The sequence below is a fragment of the Theropithecus gelada genome, chromosome 5 (genome assembly GCF_003255815.1).
Source record: "Theropithecus gelada isolate Dixy chromosome 5, Tgel_1.0, whole genome shotgun sequence".
In the NCBI taxonomy this organism is placed as follows: Eukaryota; Metazoa; Chordata; class Mammalia; order Primates; family Cercopithecidae; genus Theropithecus; species Theropithecus gelada.
Window position 1 is genome coordinate 181,542,604 of NC_037672.1, and position 22,033 is coordinate 181,564,636.

Below are 22,033 nucleotides of genomic sequence, written 5' to 3' on the forward strand. Positions count from 1 at the left end.
CCTTCTGCAAGGACTTGGGAAGCGTAAGTGATCTGTCGGCCCTGTTTAGTAACTGCCACCACCTCAAAAACTAGGCTAGAGTTCTGGTGCTTCCTCTTTGACTCTTCCAAATCATGCTTCTGATTAAAAACATGTTAACTTCCAATTAGTAGCACAACATCAAAAACAACAGCAACAAAAAACTCAAACACATTGGTAATTTTAAGTTTGAATGTGTATTTTGAAATAAAAATGGAAAATAACAAATTTGTACAAAATTGTCACACAGGAACACACTTTAATGAGATACCATTACATGCTATGTGTATTTAGAAAAGTTACAGATCTAGTAAGAAAAACAGTCATTGACAAATGCGAGTTCATTTTTTGAGCAACAAGAAATCTCCCGTGAAATGTCAGACTGGAAGCCAGTGAGACTTGGTGAGTGACGGCTCAGCACCTGTGAGGCCTGGAGCTTGCCTCCCAGGCTGGGTGCTCAGCTCTGGCCTGTGGCTGGATACCATCTAGAGTCCTATGTGGTCTTTTTCTTTCAGTAAACAGTATAAAATATACTATTTTCCTTTGATTGTAAACTTCAACAGAAAATAACATGCTTAAGAATTGTGCTACAAAGAGTACTATGATTTTTTATTGTAACTCACCACATTTAGAACATTTCCACTTCACAAGTTTCTGATTTGCTTCACTTTCTTACTTGGCAATGGTGCCCTGACGGCATCGTCTACACACACCAGTGTGTATGGAGAAGCGGGCTACAGGCCCTTCCTGAAACCATGCTCCATGGCTCTGCCTTCACGGAACAGGCCGAGTCCTGTCTCTGCTCAAGATCAAACCATCTGCTCGCAAGTTAGAGGCAGCTCAGCCCATCCATTTATTGCTTTCCTTATATTCCATTTTTTATTATTTAAGTTGTATTTTCATATGTCCCTATAGAATTTACTCACATTACCTGGCTAATAATCAACAGTTTGGGCTTTTTATATCACAGCTCTTCAGATAGACTGCTGGTATGTGAAGCTCACCTGATCTGCATAGGGACAAATCAGAAGGCATTTTTGCTGGTAGATCAGCTGCACTGTAGCACCTTACAGTTAAAACTCCACCCTCTAGGAATGTTATGTTTTAGTCTTAAAGAGTCAAGTTTGTTCACACTTCCTCTCACATAAAATACTTAATTTCTTTCTTAATATTAAACATTATTATTATTATTTTTTTTTTTACAACAAAAGTGTTCAGGACAGACATCACAAAACCATAATCCCAGATAAATGGTCTAAAAATGCAGTTAGGTCACCTTTGTATATCAATACTAAACAAAAGGTTTGAGCCTTTGACCATGCCCATAGATGCCTAAGTTCTTCCACATCATCATTTCTATAGTTTGACAAAACTAGAATACACAGTCTTAAGTGGGGGGAATATCATAAAAATTCATTACTTCAATGTTTAACTTTTTCACGATTACTTGAAAATTCATAGCACAGCATCACTGCAACTTGCTAATCATGAAAGCTGTAAATTAACAATCACTGCCTCTCATAATGACTGCACCAGTATCCATTTTTATTTATTCCTAATTTAATTCAATTGCAACTACCTGGCTGTAAGTTTGAGGTAGCTTCACAGTGGTTCCACCTGATGGAAGGAGTATGACTTAAAGTACCCTCTGCAGTATGAGACTAGGTCAAAATGAGAGGGAAATAAGTACCAAATATACCGTCTTCTCACTTGGCATACAAACTGAAAAAAACCACCAACCAACCATTTCTTTAGTGATAAAAATACAGTTCTTTTGTGAGCATGGAAACAATACATGGAATCTGTTTCTTTGCATGAAAAGTAGCATCAAGGGAAAAGGACTCAAATTCTGTTGCCACCTTTCGGTTAACCCGGGTAAGAATGTGCATAAATTCAAGCTTGTCGGCGTACTGTTTCAGCATGGCACAAAGCGACTGGATGAACCAGGAGCCATCCTTTGAATTTCGCCAAGAATAATAACCTAAAAGGCAAAATACAACGAAAATACCATGGATAGCTGATTTTAGTTGATTCTATAAATTATTATGTAGTCATAAAGGCAAGAATAAGCATAAACCCACAAGTCTTATTAGCCAAAGAAAAAAAAAAGACACCTTTGGTTTCAGAAGAAATGATGCTGAAGAAGGAAGAATGTGTGCTATGCGTACACCCCCTGCTTTCAGCAAAGACAGGGGCCGGGACCAGCTTCACGAACACTGAATTATTCAAAGTTTTACTATTTGGACTCCCCTTTCAATAGGCAAGAACAGCAAACACACAGAAGATGCAAAAGTAAAGATGTATAAAAAGGATCATTTTAAGTAGCACAGTGTTCCAATCAGATTTCACCTTATTTTAATACTGACTTAGTCTAGAAATACATTGCTTTGAGTGTCCTGCTTGTCTACAGAGCATCTGAATAAAGTATAATAAACACACTACCGAGTATTCAAAAGCTCTAAAAAGGGAAAATAGTGTATTTATCATACTTTGTTTTCTAGGTTAAATGTTAGACCCATTGCTTTTAACTTAGAGGTACTTTGCTTGGAAAGATGCCTAGAGGATAAAATAAACCATATTGAGCATATTTTAAAATGCCACACTGCTTAAGAGTACATTTACTTTAAGTTTCCAAACTCTGACACCCTGAGTTAGTTGTGTAAGTAAATAGTGGTATAATCAACAAATATTTATTTAGACGATGTGCAGCAGAACTGTAAAAAAGTGGAGGTTAACGGCATATTCATGTATCATTTTTTACCTTCTTTATTTTCTCCCACTCCACATCTATCCTCTTGTATACTAGTCATGTTTATCTTTTTTATTTACTACCTTTCAAATAATTCCTGAGACACACACCTCTCTTCTTTTATAAGATGCAGCGGAAGCTCTGACTTGGCCTCTGTTGCCACATAAGTCCAATGAATGACATCGTGCTAGTCTACTCTATGTATGCATATTTTTTTTTCTTTTTTTGAGACGGAGTCTCGCTCTGTCGCCCAGGCTGGAGTGCAGTGGTGCAATCTCGGCTCACTGCAACCTTTGCCTCCCAGGTTCAAGCAATTCTTCTGCCTCAGCCTCCCAAGTAGCTGAGATTACAGGCATGTGCCACCACATCCAGCTAATTTTTTTGTATTTTTAGTAGCGACGAGGTTTCACCATGTTGGCCAGGCTGGTTGTGAACTCCTGACCTCAAGTGATCTGCCTGCCTTGGCCTCCCAAAGCACTAGGATTACAGGCGTGAGTCACCGTGCCTGACTATGTATGCATATTTTCTAGCCAAACTTTTGGCTAAAGATAACTTTCTGAGACTTCTCTTTGATGAAGGTTCCCTAAAATATAAACAAGTTTTGATATCTTTAGGGATATCAAAATCTTGACAGTCTCTGAAACACACTCTTCATTGTATAATTCTGATTAGTCACAGTGTAATTCATTTAAAATCCACATGTAACATTCATTATGTGTAACTTTCTCACCAGGTGCTGTGGAGTATGCATACAAGAAGTCGGCCTCCACTGGGATTTTATGACACGCCATGTCATCCTCAACACCACTGTCTGTCTCAATGCCACAGTCCAGTTCTGTGCCACGGCAGGCCTGGGTGTTAGAAAATAAATATTTATTTATAAAAATTTGTGTGTGAACATGTAACTTATTCCTAAAAACGTTATGTAAAAATGGATGTTAATTATGCTGAGCCTTTTTGATATAAGTATAAAATTAAAATTTACTCTGTATCTTTTAAGTGGTAGTTTAAATAAATGAAAAATAACAATAGTTCATTAACTTCAGGAAAAAAACCACAAATCCTTTGGATAATTTCCAATTGAGAAAAGTAACCCCTGCTTAATCGTCAACAACCAAATCACTCAGTTATACATTACCTGAATAATGAAAAGTTTGGGTTTTCCAGTTAGACTTCTACAACAATCCCCTCTGAAAAAGCTTGTAATTTTTTTCAGGTCAAGAGGTCCATTTGTTCCAAAAATTATTCCTTCTTCACCATGGCTCAGAAGCACACAAACAAAACTGCTCCTTTTGCTGTGATCTTCTTTAGAAACTGGAAAGACATTTGCAAATAAAGGAAAAACAAAAATCCATGACTTTATTCAACAACTTCAGATATACTTCATGGGAACATGATGAAGAAACTGAGAATAAAACTGAGAGATCATCTTAATCTAACCTGGGGCACAGCAACACATCTCAAACCATTTTATGAAGTTGGCATAAATAACTCTTTTTTAACTTCTTAGTAAAGCATGTAAGATTAGGGTTATGTACAGTATAATTCCACAATTCTCATATTTTATTATACACGTAATTATTGCTAGACCATAATATAAAATTGTACAATGAAGTTCACTCTTCTAATTGTTTCTTCTTACCATTACGCATCAATTCCACAATTTCTTCACGTGTAAGATCGTTTTTATTCCTGACTTCATATTTCAAGTTTATGAATGTTTCCCTGAGGTTTGCTGCATCAACATCTGTACCAGACCGAGATGCCATTCCTTGGAACAGAAAGAATTACTTTCAATTGTATTGAAAGCAAAGAATAACTACTTTGAAATGAAATTAACTACCTAGCAATTCAAAAGTCCACAATAAATTCTTCCTTTTAAATGGTAAGAGAACTCTAACTACTTTGAGTTTGGTGACACAAAATCTCTTCAACTTTGTAGCTTATAAGATATTTTATAATATAAGCTTATCAGTGTTATAGCCAAAATGATCTTTCACAGCTGTTTAGGCAGGTGAAAAACAGAAACAAATGTCTAACACTAGGGGCTTGGTTAGACAAGTTACACTCACTTATATAATGGGATATACTATGTTGTCATTTTCACAGATAAAATGTTGCCATGGGAAAATCATCATATTAAAAAAAAAATAAAACTAGAAAACAATATGATCCTATAATACACACACACATCTGTTATACTCAGAGGAACTGCATGTCTCTGATTCTAACTTCCCAACAATTTTAAGATAGCATTACAACATTTATAGTGTCTTCAAGGAAAACCCCCAGACACTATTGCGGTTCATCAGGTATTCTGCTACGGGTAATCTCTATCCTTCCAATCACCATGAGAGTTGTATTATTACTAGCTTCACTTGTGCAGATGTGGGACATGTACTAGGGTTAACAAATCAGTCTAAAGTGACAAAGCTATGCTGGGCCTGTAGCCAGGGCTCCTGGGCTTTCTACCACTCCACTAGAGAACCTTCTACATTAATGTACAGATGGACTGCATGATGCACTCAGATTTCAAAATGCTAAACCTCGGTGGGAAACACCCCTCAGAATTGAGTGAATTTGATGGTATGAAGACTAAATACAAAAAGTCTACACATATCTCCAAAACGTTGTTGATTATCTCAGCTGTGTGACAAGGTCACTGGCTTCTGGTGCTGTATTGGCTGCCTTTTTATTTTTTATTTTATTTATTTTTTAGACAGGATCTCACTCTGCGGCCCAGGCTAGAGTACAGCAACCACAGCTTACTGCAGCCTCAACCTCCCAGATTCAAGCTATCTTCCCACCTCAGCCTCCTGAGTGGCTGGGACTATGGGTGCACACCACCACATCCTGCTACCTTTTTTTCTATTTTGTACAGATGGGATTTCCCTATGTTGCCAGATTGATCTTGAACTTTGGTGCTCAAGGATCCTCCTGCCTTGGCCTCCCAAAGTGTTGGGATTAGAGGGATTAGAGGGGTGAGCCACGGCAGCTGGCCCAACACCAGCCTGCCAGAGATCTCATGAGAACCCAACTTTTACATTGCAAAGTAGGAAAGGAGCTCACTGAGGGCAAAACCCAGACTGCTGGTCTAAATATGTGGGGGAGGTGCTGGTGGTAGTGGAATGATATACTTGTTTTTGGTTTTTTAAACAATAGAGCCAACAGTGCAAAATTCTATAGGAAGAAGGTATCCTAAAACTAGAAATGTGAGGCAGAATATCTGGAAGTAAATTTCCAAATATGCATAAAGCAAAAGTAAACAAGGTGCTGTGTTAATGGTCGAAGGTGGCATCTCAACTTATAGCCAAAAGCAATAAAAGTGGTGCCATTTAGAGCTCCATTTTCAACTATTCTCTCCTCACTCCTTATAACTAATCTGACACAAACCCTGCTATCTTCCCAGTGTGATCTTCCTTCCCTTTCCACTACCACTCTGATAGGTACTGGCCCACATTAGATCTACTATAGCTTCTCTAATTAAAAATTAACTCTAATATGATTAATATGCCAATTCAAAGAACTATCACAGCATCAATTTAAAAGGGAAACAGCCATAATGTTCATTCATACAGTAAATTTTTGAAATTAAGTGAATGGTATTTTGGGGGATGCAGTATTATATAATCACGATAACAGATATGAAAATTATGCAGCCATATGAAAAATGCTATTACTTTAAGCGAAACAAGCAGAATACAACATTGCTTACATGTTATGAATAAAAGCAAGCTTTAAAAAGAACTGTCAAGAAAAAAATATCAATACACCAAATATTAATTAGCTTTTCTGGCACTGTGAAGGATTTTATTATCTATATTTCTGAAAACAATTCTCAAATGTAGTACTACATTCAAGTTGTACCTAGTACAGAAGTCAAGAGGGGAATCTGGTGACAAGGCCACGGTAAGTTTAATGCGAGCAGTTTCAGCAGTAGAGACAGAAAATAGAAAAAGACTCAAGAAGGAACAGAAACAAGTGAAGAGTACAGGCTTAAACTGCATGTATTCACAATATAAGGAAGAAGGGAAGGAGATAAAATATCAAAGGAATTAAAAGGAGCAGAGTAAAAGAAAGGTCTCTCTAAGATGGGGAGCTTCGTAGGGTAAGGAAAGACAGGCAACAGAGCACATGAAGATACGAGGAAGTGAAGCAGAACAGAAGACGGATTTAGATTTTGGGCTTTGGAGCCACATAGACCTAGCTCTGCCGCCATACTGTGTGACTGTGCAAGGTTTTTAACCTTTCAGAATTTCATCATTACTTTCCAGGTTGTCATAAAATTAAATAAGGCAATGCTTGTGATATGTCTTGCAGTTTCTGGGGAAAAAAATAAATACTACCACTTAACTGTTTTTTGAGAACCTTATGGGTTCAAAGAGGGAGTAGAAAGAAGAAAAAGCAGCAAGGACTACAGAGAAGTCAGGGCAGAAGCAGCCAAGCATACAGATAGGAGGCCAGCTGATGGAAAAGGAGGCTGTGACGTTGAGCAGAAGAGGAAGCATTCACATGTATCACAGGACCTGTAGGTCCTGCCCAATCTCTACTTCACAACTAGTCTGTGTCACAGTTTACTGACCAATCATACCTCAATAATACTCCTTTTAGTATCAAATGTAAATGGTGCAAATATTTGAAAAGGATTAAAAATTATGTAAGATACATACCAGTGCTTTTATGAAAATTCTTATTATTAATTATTATACATAAACCCATCTCAGGATAATCCATTTTATAACTGTTGTCCAGGGATATTCCAGAGTCCACTGATTTGCTTCCATGTATGATTTTTCTGTTTAGAAATCAAATAATAACTTCATAAAGGTAGAAATGACCACGCTTTCTGTTTACATTAGTGCAATTTTTATAACTCACAGTAACAGTTAACACTTGTTGAATGTTATAAAACAGGCTGGTTGTCTTCATTTCAATTTCACATCAACAATTATACAGATGAGAAAATGACCTGACATGAGGCTAAGAAATGCGCTAAAGGTTATGCAAATATTGTGTTACAGCCAAGAAGGAAGGAAAGTATCTGTTGGACTTCAAAGTTCAGGCTTTTTCTTTTTTTTTTTTTTGAGATTAAGTCTCACTCTGTTGCCCAGGCTGGAGTGCAGTGGTGCAATCTCGGCTCATTGCAAGCTCCGTTTCCAGGGTTCACGCCATTCTCCTGCCTCAGCCTTCCGAGTAGCTGGAACTACAGGTGCCCGCCACCACACCTGGCTAATTTTTGTATTTTTAGTAGAGACGGGGGTTTCAGCTTGTTAGCCAGGATGGTCTCGATCTCCTGACCTCATGATCCACCCACCTCGGCCTCCCAAAGTGTTGGGATTACAGGCATGAGCCACCGTGCCCAGCCGAGTTCAGGCTTTTAACTTCCATGTTTTACATTTTCCTCTAAATTCCATCAAATACCTTTATAATTTAAAAATTACTTATTAACTTTGTGAAATATTTTATCCTTTGAGGTAAAAGTAAAAATCTTAAAAATTACCCTGAAATGATGGGAAATCAACAAAATGCAAATATAACTCAAAACACAATATTTATCACAATTCATAAATTATTCCTTAAACCCCATGAGCTTAACAAATTAGTAATTCATGAATATATAAAAGCATTATTGAAAATAATTGAAAATATCTGTCTGGAAGTCACTTATCTAAAAAAATCTCTGCTATCTAGATTAGGGGTCAGTACACTTTTTTTTTAATGGGCTAAATCTTAAGTGTTCTAGGCTTGTGGCCATCTGGTCTCTGTTACAGCTACTCAATTCTATTTTTTTTTTTTGAAACATGGTTTTACTCTGTCACCCAAGCTGGAGTGCAGTGGTGCCATCATAGTTCACTGCAGCTTTGAACTCCTGGGCTCCAGTGATCCTCCTTCCTCAGCCGTCTGAGTAGCTTCAACTACAGACAGGCATGCCCCACAATGCCCAGCTAATTTCTGTATTTTTTTGTAGAGACAGGATCTCGCCATGTTGCCCAGGCTAATCTTGAACTCCTGGCCTCAAGTGATCCTCCTGCCTTGGCCTCCCAAAGTGCTGGGATTACAGTTGTGAGCCAAGGCGCCCAGCCATAGCTACTTAATTCTGGTGAAACAGGCTTAGGACAACATGTCAGGGAATGGGTGTGCCTATATTCCAAAGAAATTTGATAAAAACAGGCGTCAAGCTTGATCCCAGATCTAGACTAAAAGTCAGGAAAAAATAGGTCTAGGAACTGCCAAACACTAACACCTACAGTCCATATACTCATGCACTCACATTATACACAATTCCAAAAATACCGTTGGAAAAAGATTAAATGTAGTAAATTAAAGGAGTCAAGGTCAGAAAGCAGTTATTATTTTTAATTAGAAGTGAAGAGCTTCACATTTACAGATTAAATTTAAATCCTAAAAGCGTGACTTGACCTTTGAGTCATACAGATAATGGATCACAGAACTATAATTCCCAGCTCCCAACACCTATTCCCCACTTGCTCTGGCTGCCTCCTAAGGAGGTAGGTACTTTACAAGCATATGATAGCTAGTCCAAGAGGGGATACTCCTAACAAAAGGCAGAGGCTGTGAAAGCCGGGAATGTGAGGGCAACTTATCACAGGATCAAAACAACCCTAAACCTGTCTGGGGCTCCCGTACAACTTGTTATTGAAGTGGTGTTCTGTATGACATGAAAAGGTAGGGCCAGGCAGGGTGGTTCACGCCTGTAATCCCAGTACTTTGGGAGGCCGAGGCAGGAGGATCCCTTGAGGCCAGGAATTGGAGACTAGCCTGGGAGACACAGCAAGACCCCCATCTCTACAAAGACAAAAAACAAAAATAACCAGGCATGGTGGCACATGTCTGTAGTCCTAGCTACTCGGGAGGATTACTGGAGCTCAGGAGGACAGTGAGCCATAATTACATCACTGCACTCCAGCCTGGGTGACAGAGCAAGACCCTGTCTCAAAAAAGAAAGAAAGAAAAAAAGTAGTAGGAAAATGTGTAAATCACTTTCAAAGGATTTTTTTAAAAGAGATGGGGTCTTACTCTGTTGCCCAGGCTAGGGTGCAGTGGTGCAATTATAGTTCACTGCAACCTCTGGCGTGTAGCTAAGACTGACTACAAGCACACACACCACGGTGGACTAATTGTTTTTGTTTTTTGTAGAGACAGGGTCTCATAATGTTGCCCAGGCTGGTTTCGAACTCTCCACCTAAAGTGATCCTCCTGCCACAGCTCCCAAGTAGCTGGGATTACAGGAGCAAACCACTACACTGGCTAAAATGATTTAAATAACAACAACAACTCTCTAAAATAGGACTGCATTTCAAAAGCTTACTTTCTAGAAAAATCCCTTTGCTAAACAAAAATTGTGAAATCTTTGCTGGTAACTTAATAGTATTTCTGTCATTGTATTGTTTAGTAATAAATTAGTTTGTAATTTCCAGGGCAGCCGAGAATAATAATACTGGGTTTCAGAAATAAACTTTCAGAATTTAAAGTATTACAAGAGATTCCAAATAAATAATAACAGACATGAATTAAAAAGCGAATTTGAGTTTTATCTTTTCCCTTTTTCCATCTGCTAGTTATTGGAAGCATTAGTAAGCAGAATATTCCAAAAAGACACGGGGAAAAAAAAGGGTAAAATTCATCCATAACTAGGTAATTCCTTCCTGGACTGCAAATCGGCATTGCATTTTAGTCATAAAAACTCATAAACAAGACGTCAAAAAACTCCTCCCAAACCCAAACCCTCTAATCCTATAGAGTGATTCAGGAGGGTAGAAAGCACCTGGGCTTGGGAGTCCTGCCTCTCCTGTAGTGTCCTTTTGGTTCCAGGACTAGGTTTCCAACTATGGGTCTCACACCCTACTAGGCCTTTCCTTTCATCTTCCCTTCAGTTCTGTAAAAGCTTTGGCTCCATGTTAAAGACGAGGTTCAGAGAAGAGGTTAGTTTACGCAAAGCCACACAGCTGTCTGAGGTAGGAAGTCAGCTTGGTCTCTCTGGCCTGAAAGAGAGACCACTCTCTTTCTGCTTTTCCCACTCCTCGAGGTTTGCTGTATTACACATCCCCATCTTTCTCTGATTATAAAGAATTCCATTTAAATACTCACGGTTCCAAACTTTTAATGGATTTTGAATCCACTGAGTTTTCAGTGTTCTCCATGGATACCTTTATTAACTAGAATACAAAGAAAATAGAAGTTAATAAAAAATCAGTCATAAAACCACTGCATTATATTAATTATCCCAGTGATTATTTTTCCAAATTAATGCCTCAGTTCCACCTCTACTGTTAAAGGTGTATGTGAGTCAGTTTTGGGGATAATGATTTCTTAGCAATGGTACATACAATTTAGCCTCTCTCTCTTTTTAACTGAGCTATGAATTATATATAGTGAATTACATAAAGCATATAGATAGTATATAGCTCGATTTTTTATATTTACATGCCCTCATAAGATTAAGATATAAATTACAGTTTATTTCTTTTGTAAGACAACACAACGGGTCATTTCTAAAACTGCAACTCAACACAGTTAAAACAAAAATCAAACACTTCCCACCACAATGGTATAACTCACATAACACAATTCTACAATGCTTAGATTCCCAAGATAAAGTATCAAGATGTTTCAAATCTCCACTAATTTTTTTTTTTTTTCTTTTGAGGCAGGGTCTCACTCTGTCACCCAGGCTGGAGGGCAGCAGCGCAATCACGGCTCACTGCAGCTTCGACCTCCTGGACTCAAATCCTCCCGCCTCCGCCTCCCGAGTAGCTGGGACTACAGGCGTGCACCACCGTGTCTGGCTAATTTTTGTACTTTTTGTAGACATAGGGTCTTGTTGCATTGCCCAGGCTGGTCTCCAACTCCTGGGATCAAAGCGATCTGCCCACCTAGGCCTCCTAAAGTGCTGGGATTACAGGCAAGAGCCACTGGACCTGGCCTAGTCTTTATTTTTAAACTGGGTTTTGGAAACCCAACGTCTCATTTAGGGTAGTAAAATGGCTCACGAAATGTAAAAGTAAAAACTACAGTTTCTGCTTTCATTCTTCCATCACACAATTGTATCTCACAAGGTGAATCTGTTCTTATAAGCAAAGCAACTATCACTTATTGAGCTCTTAATATACACCAGATGCTCTGCAAGGCACTCATTTTTAATCTTTTCAAAATTCTAAAAGTCAGAAAACCCAATTTCTGGCGGTTAAGTGACTTTGTCGACAGTCACAAGCTAAGTGACAGGGTCCTCTTCCCACTCTGCTATGCCGCCTCTGAAGAAGCCAGCTCCTTACTACTTTTCTGCGGTTCTACCAGGCATTCTCTGGGTTTTCAGAAGCAAAGGTACTTCCCATGGCAATCCACCTCCCTAAATAGAGGAAAACAAGACCAAAGGCAAAACAAAAAACAAGAACAAAAAATACTGAATGACCTTCTCCAGGTTCTAGAAACCCTGACAATGTCAAAAATTCCAGTCAAAATACAACTTTAACCTCACTCCTACGATACAATCAGAAATACCAAAATAGCCGGGCGCGGTGGCTCAAGCCTGTAATCCCAGCACTTTGGGAGGCCGAGACGGGCGGATCATGAGGTCAGGAGATCGAGACCATCCTGGCTAACACGGTGAAACCCCGTCTCTACTAAAAAATACAAAAAACTAGCCGGGTGAGGTGGCGGCGCCTGTAGTCCCAGCTACTTGGGAGGCTGAGGCAGGAGAATGGCGTGAACCCGGGAGGCGGAGCTTGCAGTGAGCTGAGATCCGGCCACTGCACTCCAGCCTGGGCGACACAGTAAGACTCCGTCTCAAAAAAAAAAAAAAAAAAAAAAAAAAACCAAAATAATACACAATCCTATAACAGGAATTGCTAACCCACAAACATCCTTCTAGAAAGTCCTAGGTAACTTCCCCACTTTTAAAATTTTAATCTTTAAAACTGTGGTAAAATAGACACAAAATTTACCATTTTTAAGTGTACAGTTCAGTGGCACTGAGTACAGTTACATTGTTGGAATCCATCCCAGAACTTTATCTTTCCAAACCGAAACTCATTACCAAGGTCCCCAATTTCAAGGTCTCTTGGAAAACGTAATTTCTTCCCTTCTATTAAGACAAAGCTAAGCTCCTTCCTCCCCTCTCTCCCAGTTTTGTGTGCACCCCTAGTGGGGAAAGGTGCGTTAATAATACAGAGGAGAGCCAGCGCCACCATCTCAATTTAAACACAGGAGACGGGGATGTTTGACCTTCTCCAAGAGCCAGTCTATGCTCTGCATTTCGACGAAGCCTTTGCTTTTCTACCGTCTTACCTCCTGTAGGCTTTCTGGAAAACCAAGGGAAGATGTGAGTGTAATTGGGATAAATCATCTTTTAGTTTGTCAGTCAACAAATACTTTATGCCAGATATCATCCTGGGAAATAGGAAGAGTGGAAGACAAGACAAAGTTCCTATCTTCCAGAAGTTCTTACTTTAGATAGAAGAATAATTATACAGTAGTATACCTGCGGGGCAGGGGCGGGAGGTACCTCCCAAGTCCCCCAGTAGATGCTTGAAACCAAATACAGTACTGAACCCTACATGCAGCATGTTTTTTCCTATACATACAGACCTATGAAAAAGTTTAGTTTATAAATTGGGTGAAGAAAGGGATTAACAACAAAAACTAATAAGGATTATGTGAACATAAGCACTGCCATACCACGACAGTTGATCTGATAACCAAGACAGCTACTACGTGACCTGCCATTCGTCACTCAGTACATACTACATATTAACATATTTATTAATAGTGGCTGTCTGGGTGATGGCATTACTGACAACTACTTACTCCTAACATTCCTCTAGATCTTCTACTTTTTTTCTATAACATCTGCATTTTTTAAGTGAGAAAATAGCAACAAATATTATTCTATAAAATAATATCAACAAAGGTCAGGATTGTTCTAGCCAATTTCAACTCTTGGCCCTGTTTCAAGAGTGACAAAAATAAGGGTATTCTCCTATCAAAGTAGCCACCCTTCCTTGCCTCTATCATGCTCAGTACCATGTTCCCGTCTATCTGCCTTTCTTTTTTTCTTTTATATGTACAATAAACATGTATTAGGTAGCAGGAAATCACAAACTTCCTTGAACCATAAATATCACAGAGACCAACTTGTCCCATGCACTTCAATTCAAAGCGGACAGACCACAGACAAAATCATTAGCCACCTGCGGTTGAGAAACAAATTGTGGTTGACTTGATTAACTGAGAGAACAGTACAGGGTAGCTAATAAGTCTGGAAACACAGGTGAACACATAATAGTTTACTGATATTGCATTATAATCCATGAGAAAATAGGTTTGTTTCAAGACTTTATGGCCAATCTATAGAAAATCTAAAGTGAAAATCCAGTGGGCCTCATCAAAGATACACAGATTGCACATAATGGGCAATGCGAATTAAAGCAACATTGAGATATCGCCACACCCCTAGCAGAATGGTCAAAATCCAGAACACCACGAACACCAAATGCTGGCGAGGATGTGGAGCAACAGGGATGCTCAGTCAGTGCTCGTGGAAATGCAAAATGGTACAGCCAACTTGGAAGACAGTTTGGCAGTTTCCTACAAAACTAAACGTACTCTTACCATATGATCCAGCCATATGGTAAATACGCACTCTTTGGTTTTTACCCAAAGGAGCTGAAAACTTATGTTCACACAAGCCTGCACACAGATGTTTATAGCAGTTTTATTCATAACTGTCAAAACTAGAAGCAACTAAGATGTCCTTCAGTAGGTGAATGAATAAACAAACTATGGTATATCCAGAGAACAGAATATTATTCAGCGCTAAAAAGAAATGAGCCAGCAAGCCATGAAGACATGTAGGATACTTTAAATGCATTATTACTAAGTGAAAGAAGCCAGTTGGAAAAGTCCATATATACTGCATGAGTCCAACTATCTGACAATCTGGAAAAGGCAAAACTACGGAGACAGTAAAAAGACCAGTGGTTGTCAGTGGCTAGGAGGGAGGGAGACAGCACAGATAATTTTTGGTTTTTTTTTGAGATCGAATTTTGCTCTTGTTGCCCAGGCTGGAGTGCAGTGGCACGGTCTTGGCTCACTGCAACCTCCGCCTTCAGGTTTCAAGTGATTCTCCTGCCTCAGTCTCCCAAGTAACTGGGATTACAGTCGTATGCCACCATGCCTGGCTAATTTTTGTATTTTTAGTAGAGATGGATTTCACCATGTTGGCCAGGCTGGTCTCGAACTCCTGACCTTGTGATCCGCCCGCCTCAGCCTCCCAAAGTGCTGGGATTACAGGCTTGAGCCACTGTGCCCGGCTAGCACAGAGAATTTTTAAGGCAGTGAAACTACTCTGTGTGACACTATAATGGTGGATACACGTCCTTGTAAAATTGTCCAAACACACAGGACAAACACCACCAAGAGTGAACCTGATTGTGAACAATGGAGTGTGGGTGATGATGACCCGTCAGTGTGTGTCAGTGTACACACTGGTGCAGGATGTTGATAATGGGGGAGACTACGCATGTAGGCGGGGGGTGGGCAGGAGGGATATAGGATATCTCTGTACGTTCTTCTCAGTTTTGGTTTGAACCTAAAACTGCTCTGAAAAATGAAGTCTAATTTAACTTCTGAAGCTGAGCTTGGAGCTCCTGGCAGTATCCTTTCTAGCCCCCAGTCTGCCTCAGATTGGCTCTCTGAATGCATTTGCGAAATGCAGGGCTCACAGTCTGTGCTCAGGAACCCCCGAATGTGGACCAGCTTACAGACAACCAAGGCTCTGAAGATCTCTTTTCTTTTCTTTTTTTTTTTTTTTTTTTGAGACGGAGTCTTGCTCTGTCGCCCAGGCTGGAGTGCAGTGGCCGGATCTCAGCTCACTGCAAGCTCCGCCTCCCGGGTTCCCGCCATTCTCCTGCCTCAGCCTCCCGAGTAGCTGGGACTACAGGCGCCTGCCACCTCGCCCGGCTTGTTTTTTGTAGTTTTAGTAGAGAGGGGGTTTCACTGTGTTCACCAGGAAGGTCTCGATCTCCTGACCTCGTGATCCGCCCGTCTCGGCCTCCCAAAGTGCTGGGATTACAGGCTTGAGCCACCGCGCCCGGCCTGAAGATCTCTTTTCAACACTTCTGCAAACAGTCTAGTAATTCTCACACCAAGATACTGACTTTCAATAAACTTGTGTCTTTTGCCAGCAATAAAACTGTGGGATAAAATTATTCTCTCCTTGTGACTGGTAGTGGAAACTTTAAATAGTGACCAGCTTTTCAGAGTACTTACAATATTTGCTTCTTGGCTCAGACCAATCTAAGATCTCCTCTAAATATTAGGTGACTTAACTTCAAAGTCATTTTCTTTCTATACATCAAGTTAATAAGGTTAAAAAAGTCAGAGAGACCAATCAATACAAATAACTATAAATTAATCATTTCTGATATTAGACACAACAGATAATTTTGTTTTAGTAAGAGAGCTGGTCACTGAAAGAAAAAACGAATTCTTCTACAACAGGATTTAAAATATTGTCTATTTGATAAAGATTTCTCAGGGACAAATACTACAGTGCACTTCATCAACTTCATCATTAGTATCTGAACAACCTACATTGCCTCAGTGATCAGTTTATTTTGATACACTTCTAAAAATTTATATGATGGTAAATGAAATCCTTACAGCATCAGACACGCGCACATTTGCTCTCTATGTGTCATCATCCGCTTTTTCCACATGAAAGCACCAAATCCACACTCCTGGGAGCAGAGCTTTGGTTCCCACAAGACTCACTAAAGTGCTGCCTAGCATGACATCACCTCCATTAGCTAGTGCCCAGCGGAGTACAAATTATTCTGAGGAAGGTGATCTCATCTTAGAAGGATAAAAAAATCATATCATATGGAACATATTCACTGCCTTAAATGAAAACAGAATTTAGGTTTTCAGAACATTCTTATTTGACAAAACATAAACAGGAAAAATAATTGGGATTTAAAAAGTTTATCCTGGCATAGCAATGGACTTAACATGAATTGTTTCTTACTGGGCTGATGTAATTCTTTTCATCAATTCAGGATGCTGCTGCTAAGAAAGGAGATTTCTGAACGCATATGTTTATGGCAAAGTTCTCAGTAGCCCAACTGATATTACTTAGAAACCTGGAACTCAGGTCTCAGAATCACTTGTCTAGTTCCTGGATCCCTTAACACTTGCCACCAACGCTGTAACAGTCAGGTCTTCAAACACTAAAAAATACTGTCAGTATAAATTTATTTCACTCTAAAATAGATATTTAGATACTTCAAGCTGTGTTTTCCTACACAAGTAAAAAACTGGAATGTTCTCCCTATTTACATGGTGGCGAGCCAACTACTCATTACAACAATGAAGTAAAGCAGAACGCAACATCTACAGCATTAAGGCAGAGAAATAAAAATTAATTTCTAAAGTGAAATTTCTATATTAAGCTAAAAGTATTAACAATTTGAAACAACCTGTTATTGAAGAGTGAATGTGTGAAAGTGTGCCTGTGGTGGGGAATTCAAAAGGAGATGTTAAATTAGGATTGCCAGTCTCTAAAACAGTCTCTAAAACTGGCAATCCTAATTTAAATTTTAAATCTCTAGAATTCTTAATCAGCTCATCTGTTACCCATCATTAGGCTATTGCTGGTTCCTGTCCTACAGGGAAACTCTGAGGTAAGAAATAAAATCTGGTTTCTGCCCTAACGGTTTTTAAATCTCAAAATGAGATCTAAAAAACAACTCTGTTGGTTTCTGAATCATGTCCATGAATGTAAATGCTTTTAAGAAACATTTACTAGTAAAGATTTACCAAGACAGTAGCCAAAGGAAGAACAGTGCCGCATGTGACATGAGAGGTGTGTGCAAAACGCTGTGTGATGACTGTTCCTCTTACTGCTCAGACAGGCTGGGTACTGAACTCAAAGTACAAGCGTATTATTCGTGAGTCCTCCCAATGACACTCTGAGGAATAAGGATCCCCACTGCAGAGTCCAGGTGACTGAGGCTAAGGGAAGTTAATGAACTTTAAAGTGGCACAGCCAGGATTCAAACTAGGATCTTCCCAACTCAAAGAGGGAAGACTCCCACTATTCTGTCGACAGTTTAGTACTATATGAGTGATAACACTTAATTTCAGGGAAGGAAACAAAAATCCATAATCTCAGAAGCTTTAAATAAGACAAAGAACATAAATAACATGATAGAAAGTTACTGCAGAGATACCAAAATAACACAATGCACTGAATTCTAATGAAGGAAAAAATGGCAAAAATGAGTATGGCATTTCTGATGCGACTAGGTAGTTTATTTTTATTTTTTCTTTCCTTCTTTTAAAAAAAAATTTAACAAACTCTGCATGTGGCATTCAATTTACTTCTAAAGTGAAATAGGCCAGACATGGTTCGCGCCTGTAATCCCAGTGTGATCCCACTTTGGGAGGCCAGAGAAACCCCATCTCTACAAAAAAGTAAAAACAAGTAGCCTGGCATGGTGGCACACACCTGTAGTCCCAGCTACTCAGGAGGCTGAGGCAAGAGGATCACTTGAGTGTAGGAATTGGAGGCTGCAGTGAGCTACGATCGCACCACTGCACTTGAGCTTGGGTGACAGAGCAAGACTCTGTTTCTAAAAATAATAATAATAAAAGTAAAATAATTGGTTTTATGCTCAGCATTCGGTATAACTCATTAAAACATATTTCCTATATCTCTGCGTTCCTCGAAAGGAAAAGTGAAGCCTGTCCAATAGGACTTCTGGGGAGATTACACTTCTGTCAAACAACTTGAAAAGTATCAGGATTATATTTATTACCTGTAGAGAGGAAAAAGTCCCAAAAGCAGTCACGTTTCCAGATTTAGCAAATGAAACAGAAAGAACATCTGTTTCACAATAGTTTGGACAAGAAAAGACTTCAGTTGTAATGTACTAGAGGTTTTATCAAAATCTTTCCCCATCTGGTCTCTGAATTCATTTGGGTACATACAAGAATTATCAAACTGGCTATTGTCACTGGACCTGGTGAAGTCAATCTTTTAATATTTACTACGTAATTAAGGTAAAAATATGAGAACAGGAATGTAAAATCAAATACAGAATAAATTGAAATAAGTTCCATTGTACTATACAAACAAACCATCCTTTCCTTTTTTCTGGCATGGGCCATGTGACCAGGAAGACAGTATAGAGCACTCCCCACTATTCAAAGCCTCCGAGTTTACGACACAAGTCAGAAAGAATGGCACTTACCATGTGCAAAACGTCTGTCCTCCCTGTGCCAAGTGAAGTCCTAGGATAGTGTTTTTGGAGGGACAAAAGGAGAAAACGGGAAAGCCTTCACAGATCTAAATGATTTATATAAGTGTAAAATGGAGTGCTTTTACTCCATTGAATGCTTGAATGCTTTTTTATAAAAATTACACATAACTTTAAAGGCTCACCACTCCCACCAAGAATGACTACTTTGCAGAATCAGATTCAGGTTTAAAACCGCTTGAAGAAACCCTACTGTCTGGAAGACTGAAACTGCCAAAAGTCAGATTCAGTAGCATTTATTCATTTGATATTTGCACCATAACAATTTACTGAACACCAACTGTGTGCAGAGTACTATACTAGACCCTGAGTGTATCAAGCAGTGGACGAGACAAACCCTATCTCTATGCAGGGCTTATACCGATGCTCACTGGCATTCAAAAGTGGCTCAACAAAGCAGATGCCAGACGGTGTCCAATACATATCAGGTAGCTTGATTGCATTATTGTAATGCAAAGAAGCCCTACAGGCAACATGTGAAGGTAAGAACAAAACATGCAGAGAAAGAACATTATATAAATCTAAGAATTCTCACATCTTTTTTTAGGCCCAAATACCAGTGCTTCCTATCTTTGGGGCAGAGCTTAAACATCTAATAGTAGGCACCAGAAGCAATGTAATATATCATTCATGAAAATAAAGACTGCTTTGTAGGGGGATGAAGCAGTAGGAGATTGTGTTAAATGAGGTCTGAAAGCAAAACAGTGAAGAAGCATTATAATTGCCTATATCAGATGCCAGTCTCTTCAAAAGGCAAGAGGCAAGGCCTTTATTCAGGATAGCAAAAGCAAACCTGATTTAACTAGGTACAATGTCTAATGTCTCTTACTCTGAACAGGTTTTATTGCCATACTCCAATAAAATGTTCGTCATTCACTAAAATATATTTTCACTTTCAAAAACCTTCTTTTACAAAAAGGCAAAGCAAAACCAAAGCCCAAGCATCGGGCTGTGATAGAGATGATTTAAGCTTTACATTTCACTTTTAGAGATGATGTAACCACAGCACGCACATTCACAGTGGCTGAGCCCATTTTGATACAGTCTAGTCTAACCACCTTTCCTGGCCCTCTTTCTGCTATCTTGCAGGTTTACATGGTTTCAGTGACTCCATGTCACCTCTACCATTTCTTTTCTAACTATTATTTGCTAAATAATCCTAAACCAGGTCTACTTTTTCTAGATAGGGCATAAAAATAAAAACACAACCGATGGGCATTCACTGCGTTGTGCCAGGGCCCGCATTTGGTGAAAGACACTAAGGACACCAAGATAAACCAAGTCCATCCCTCCTGGAGTTTGCTTGCAAATCTAGCAGGGAAGACAGTAAACAAGCAACTGCAGAGGATATGACACATCTCTCTTAGGGAATGCTGGCTGCAGAAAGAACACAGTATAGGAAGATTGAACCTTGAACTGTTTTAATGAAAACAGAAGTTTAAGTAGCAGCTCTTACTTCTAATCAAATGTGATGGCGGGAGAAAGGGAGTGCAGAGGTGTGGCAGACACTAGCTATGAAGGTCAGCATTGCTGTGCAGAAAGTGAATCGGTGCTAAAGATAGGGAGGGGTGGGGGCACTCAGGACCCAACACGTGCTGGGGTTTGTTAGCCGTATTAAGTGCTGGGTTTAACCTAAGGGCAAAGGACGAGCTTTCTAGACTTTCATTTCATAAAGATCCCTCTGTGCTGTGAAAAGTGGAGTACAAAGGAGCAGGCGGGTCTGGAGGTGGAGAGACCAGGGAAGAGGCTGCTGTGGAGATGGAGAGACGTGGACAGATCTGGCAGACGTTTACAAGGTCGACAAGGCTTGGGTGAGTAAGCGGGAAAAGAAGTAGGTGGGCGAGAGGGGGCCGAGAAGGATGTTTTCCGGTTTCCTGCTTGGGTGCCACTTACTGAGAATGGGGGAAAGACGCAGGTGCAGGGCACACCCACTGAAAACAACAGCGCCGAGCGTGAGCAGGGCTCGCTCACTCCTCACGGCCTGGGATTTCAAGGCGACGCCAATCAGCTGTGGCCACGGAGACACAGCCACAGGGATGAGCTGTGAGCACTCACGAAACTCTGCAGGGCCGAAAAGGAATTGGACTTTAAACCCTGCGACTAGCTCTCTGGAAGAGCTAAACCACACAGTCAACCCGGGATAGTCCAGGCCCCAGGCATGGAAGGCAGCAGAGACCGAAGCCTCGCCCAAAGTTGGAAGGATCAGCCCCGAGGGCGAGTCCCTCACAGTCAGCACCCGGCCGCCCCAGCCCTCGCCGCACCGCTTCCCGGGGCCACTCCTCCGCCGGCGGTAGCACCGTCTGCTTTCCAGCTTGCCGCTGCCTCCCGCTGCCTGGCCCCGCCTCCCGGCCCCAGGCCCGGCCGCCGGGTCTCCGGCCCTCGGAGCTCGGTGCCCCGTGCTCGACCTCCCGGCCCCGGCCTCGGTTCCCCCGGGCCGCCCTCCCGCTGCCTGGCCTCCCCGGCCCCAGGCCAGCCTCCCGCCCCCGGGTCAGGTCTCCCCTCCGATGACCTGAGGCCTTTCCTTAGGTTACCCCCAGGTCCCTCTCCCTAAATCAAAAGCCTTAACCCGCTGCCTGGCTGCCCCGGCCCCGGTCCAGACTCCTGCCCCCGGGCCAGGTCTCTCGCTCCGCGGGCTTCACTGCTCGCCGCCGCCCCAGGTGAGGTGGCAAAACAAAGGCTCCGCCGCCCAGGTCCCCGGGCAGGCGCTGGGCCTGGGAGGACGCAGGGAGCGGGGACAGGGCTGACCGCCCGGAGCGAGCGCGGCACTCACCGCACAGCCTCCTCACACCTTCCACAACCGCCTCACAGCAGCAGCCACCCGCTACGATCCGCGTCTGCACCGCTTCAGCGGCCCGCCGCCGGGAGATGTGCTCCAGCGCTAGCCCCGCCCCCGGCCCGCCCCTGTCGGCCCCGCGCGCCACCTCCCTGG

The 22,033-nt window shown here is 40.9% G+C and overlaps 1 protein-coding gene across 7 annotated transcripts; it reads right to left on the reverse strand.

Annotated features, from left to right (window-relative positions):
• Nucleotides 1-196: 196 nt before the first annotated feature.
• On the reverse strand, nucleotides 197-22,007 carry CASP3 (caspase 3). 7 transcript variants are annotated; one of them, XM_025386268.1, is made up of 8 exons: nucleotides 21,893-21,973; nucleotides 21,037-21,165; nucleotides 10,877-10,944; nucleotides 7,438-7,562; nucleotides 4,410-4,538; nucleotides 3,906-4,081; nucleotides 3,498-3,618; nucleotides 197-1,999 (listed from the first exon to the last, which is right to left on the reverse strand). In XM_025386268.1, exons 3-8 carry the CDS (start codon nucleotides 10,927-10,929, stop codon nucleotides 1,770-1,772), a joined length of 834 nt encoding a protein of 277 aa, XP_025242053.1. In that variant the 5' UTR covers nucleotides 10,930-10,944; nucleotides 21,037-21,165; nucleotides 21,893-21,973; the 3' UTR covers nucleotides 197-1,769. The 7 variants fall into 7 exon arrangements, with proteins under 7 accessions (XP_025242053.1, XP_025242051.1, XP_025242056.1 ...); XM_025386266.1 differs by having other exon boundaries at nucleotides 20,998-21,165; XM_025386271.1 differs by lacking the exon at nucleotides 3,498-3,618 and adding an exon at nucleotides 16,448-16,639 and having other exon boundaries at nucleotides 20,998-21,165.
• Between the last annotated feature and the right edge of the window lie 26 nt (nucleotides 22,008-22,033).

What these genes read in the sequence shown, in the direction of transcription:
- CASP3 (XM_025386264.1), bottom strand. Translation starts at nt 10,929, where the DNA reads ATGGAGAACACTGAAAACTCAGTGGATTCAAAATCCATTAAAAGTTTG. An exon ending in GAATTTTCATAAAAGCACTG is followed by an intron (nt 4,539 to 7,437) that starts GTATGTATCTTA and finishes TTCTGTTCCAAG; the next exon opens with GAATGGCATCTCGGTCTGGT. An exon ending in TGTGGAATTGATGCGTAATG is followed by an intron (nt 4,082 to 4,409) that starts GTAAGAAGAAAC and finishes ATGTCTTTCCAG; the next exon opens with TTTCTAAAGAAGATCACAGC.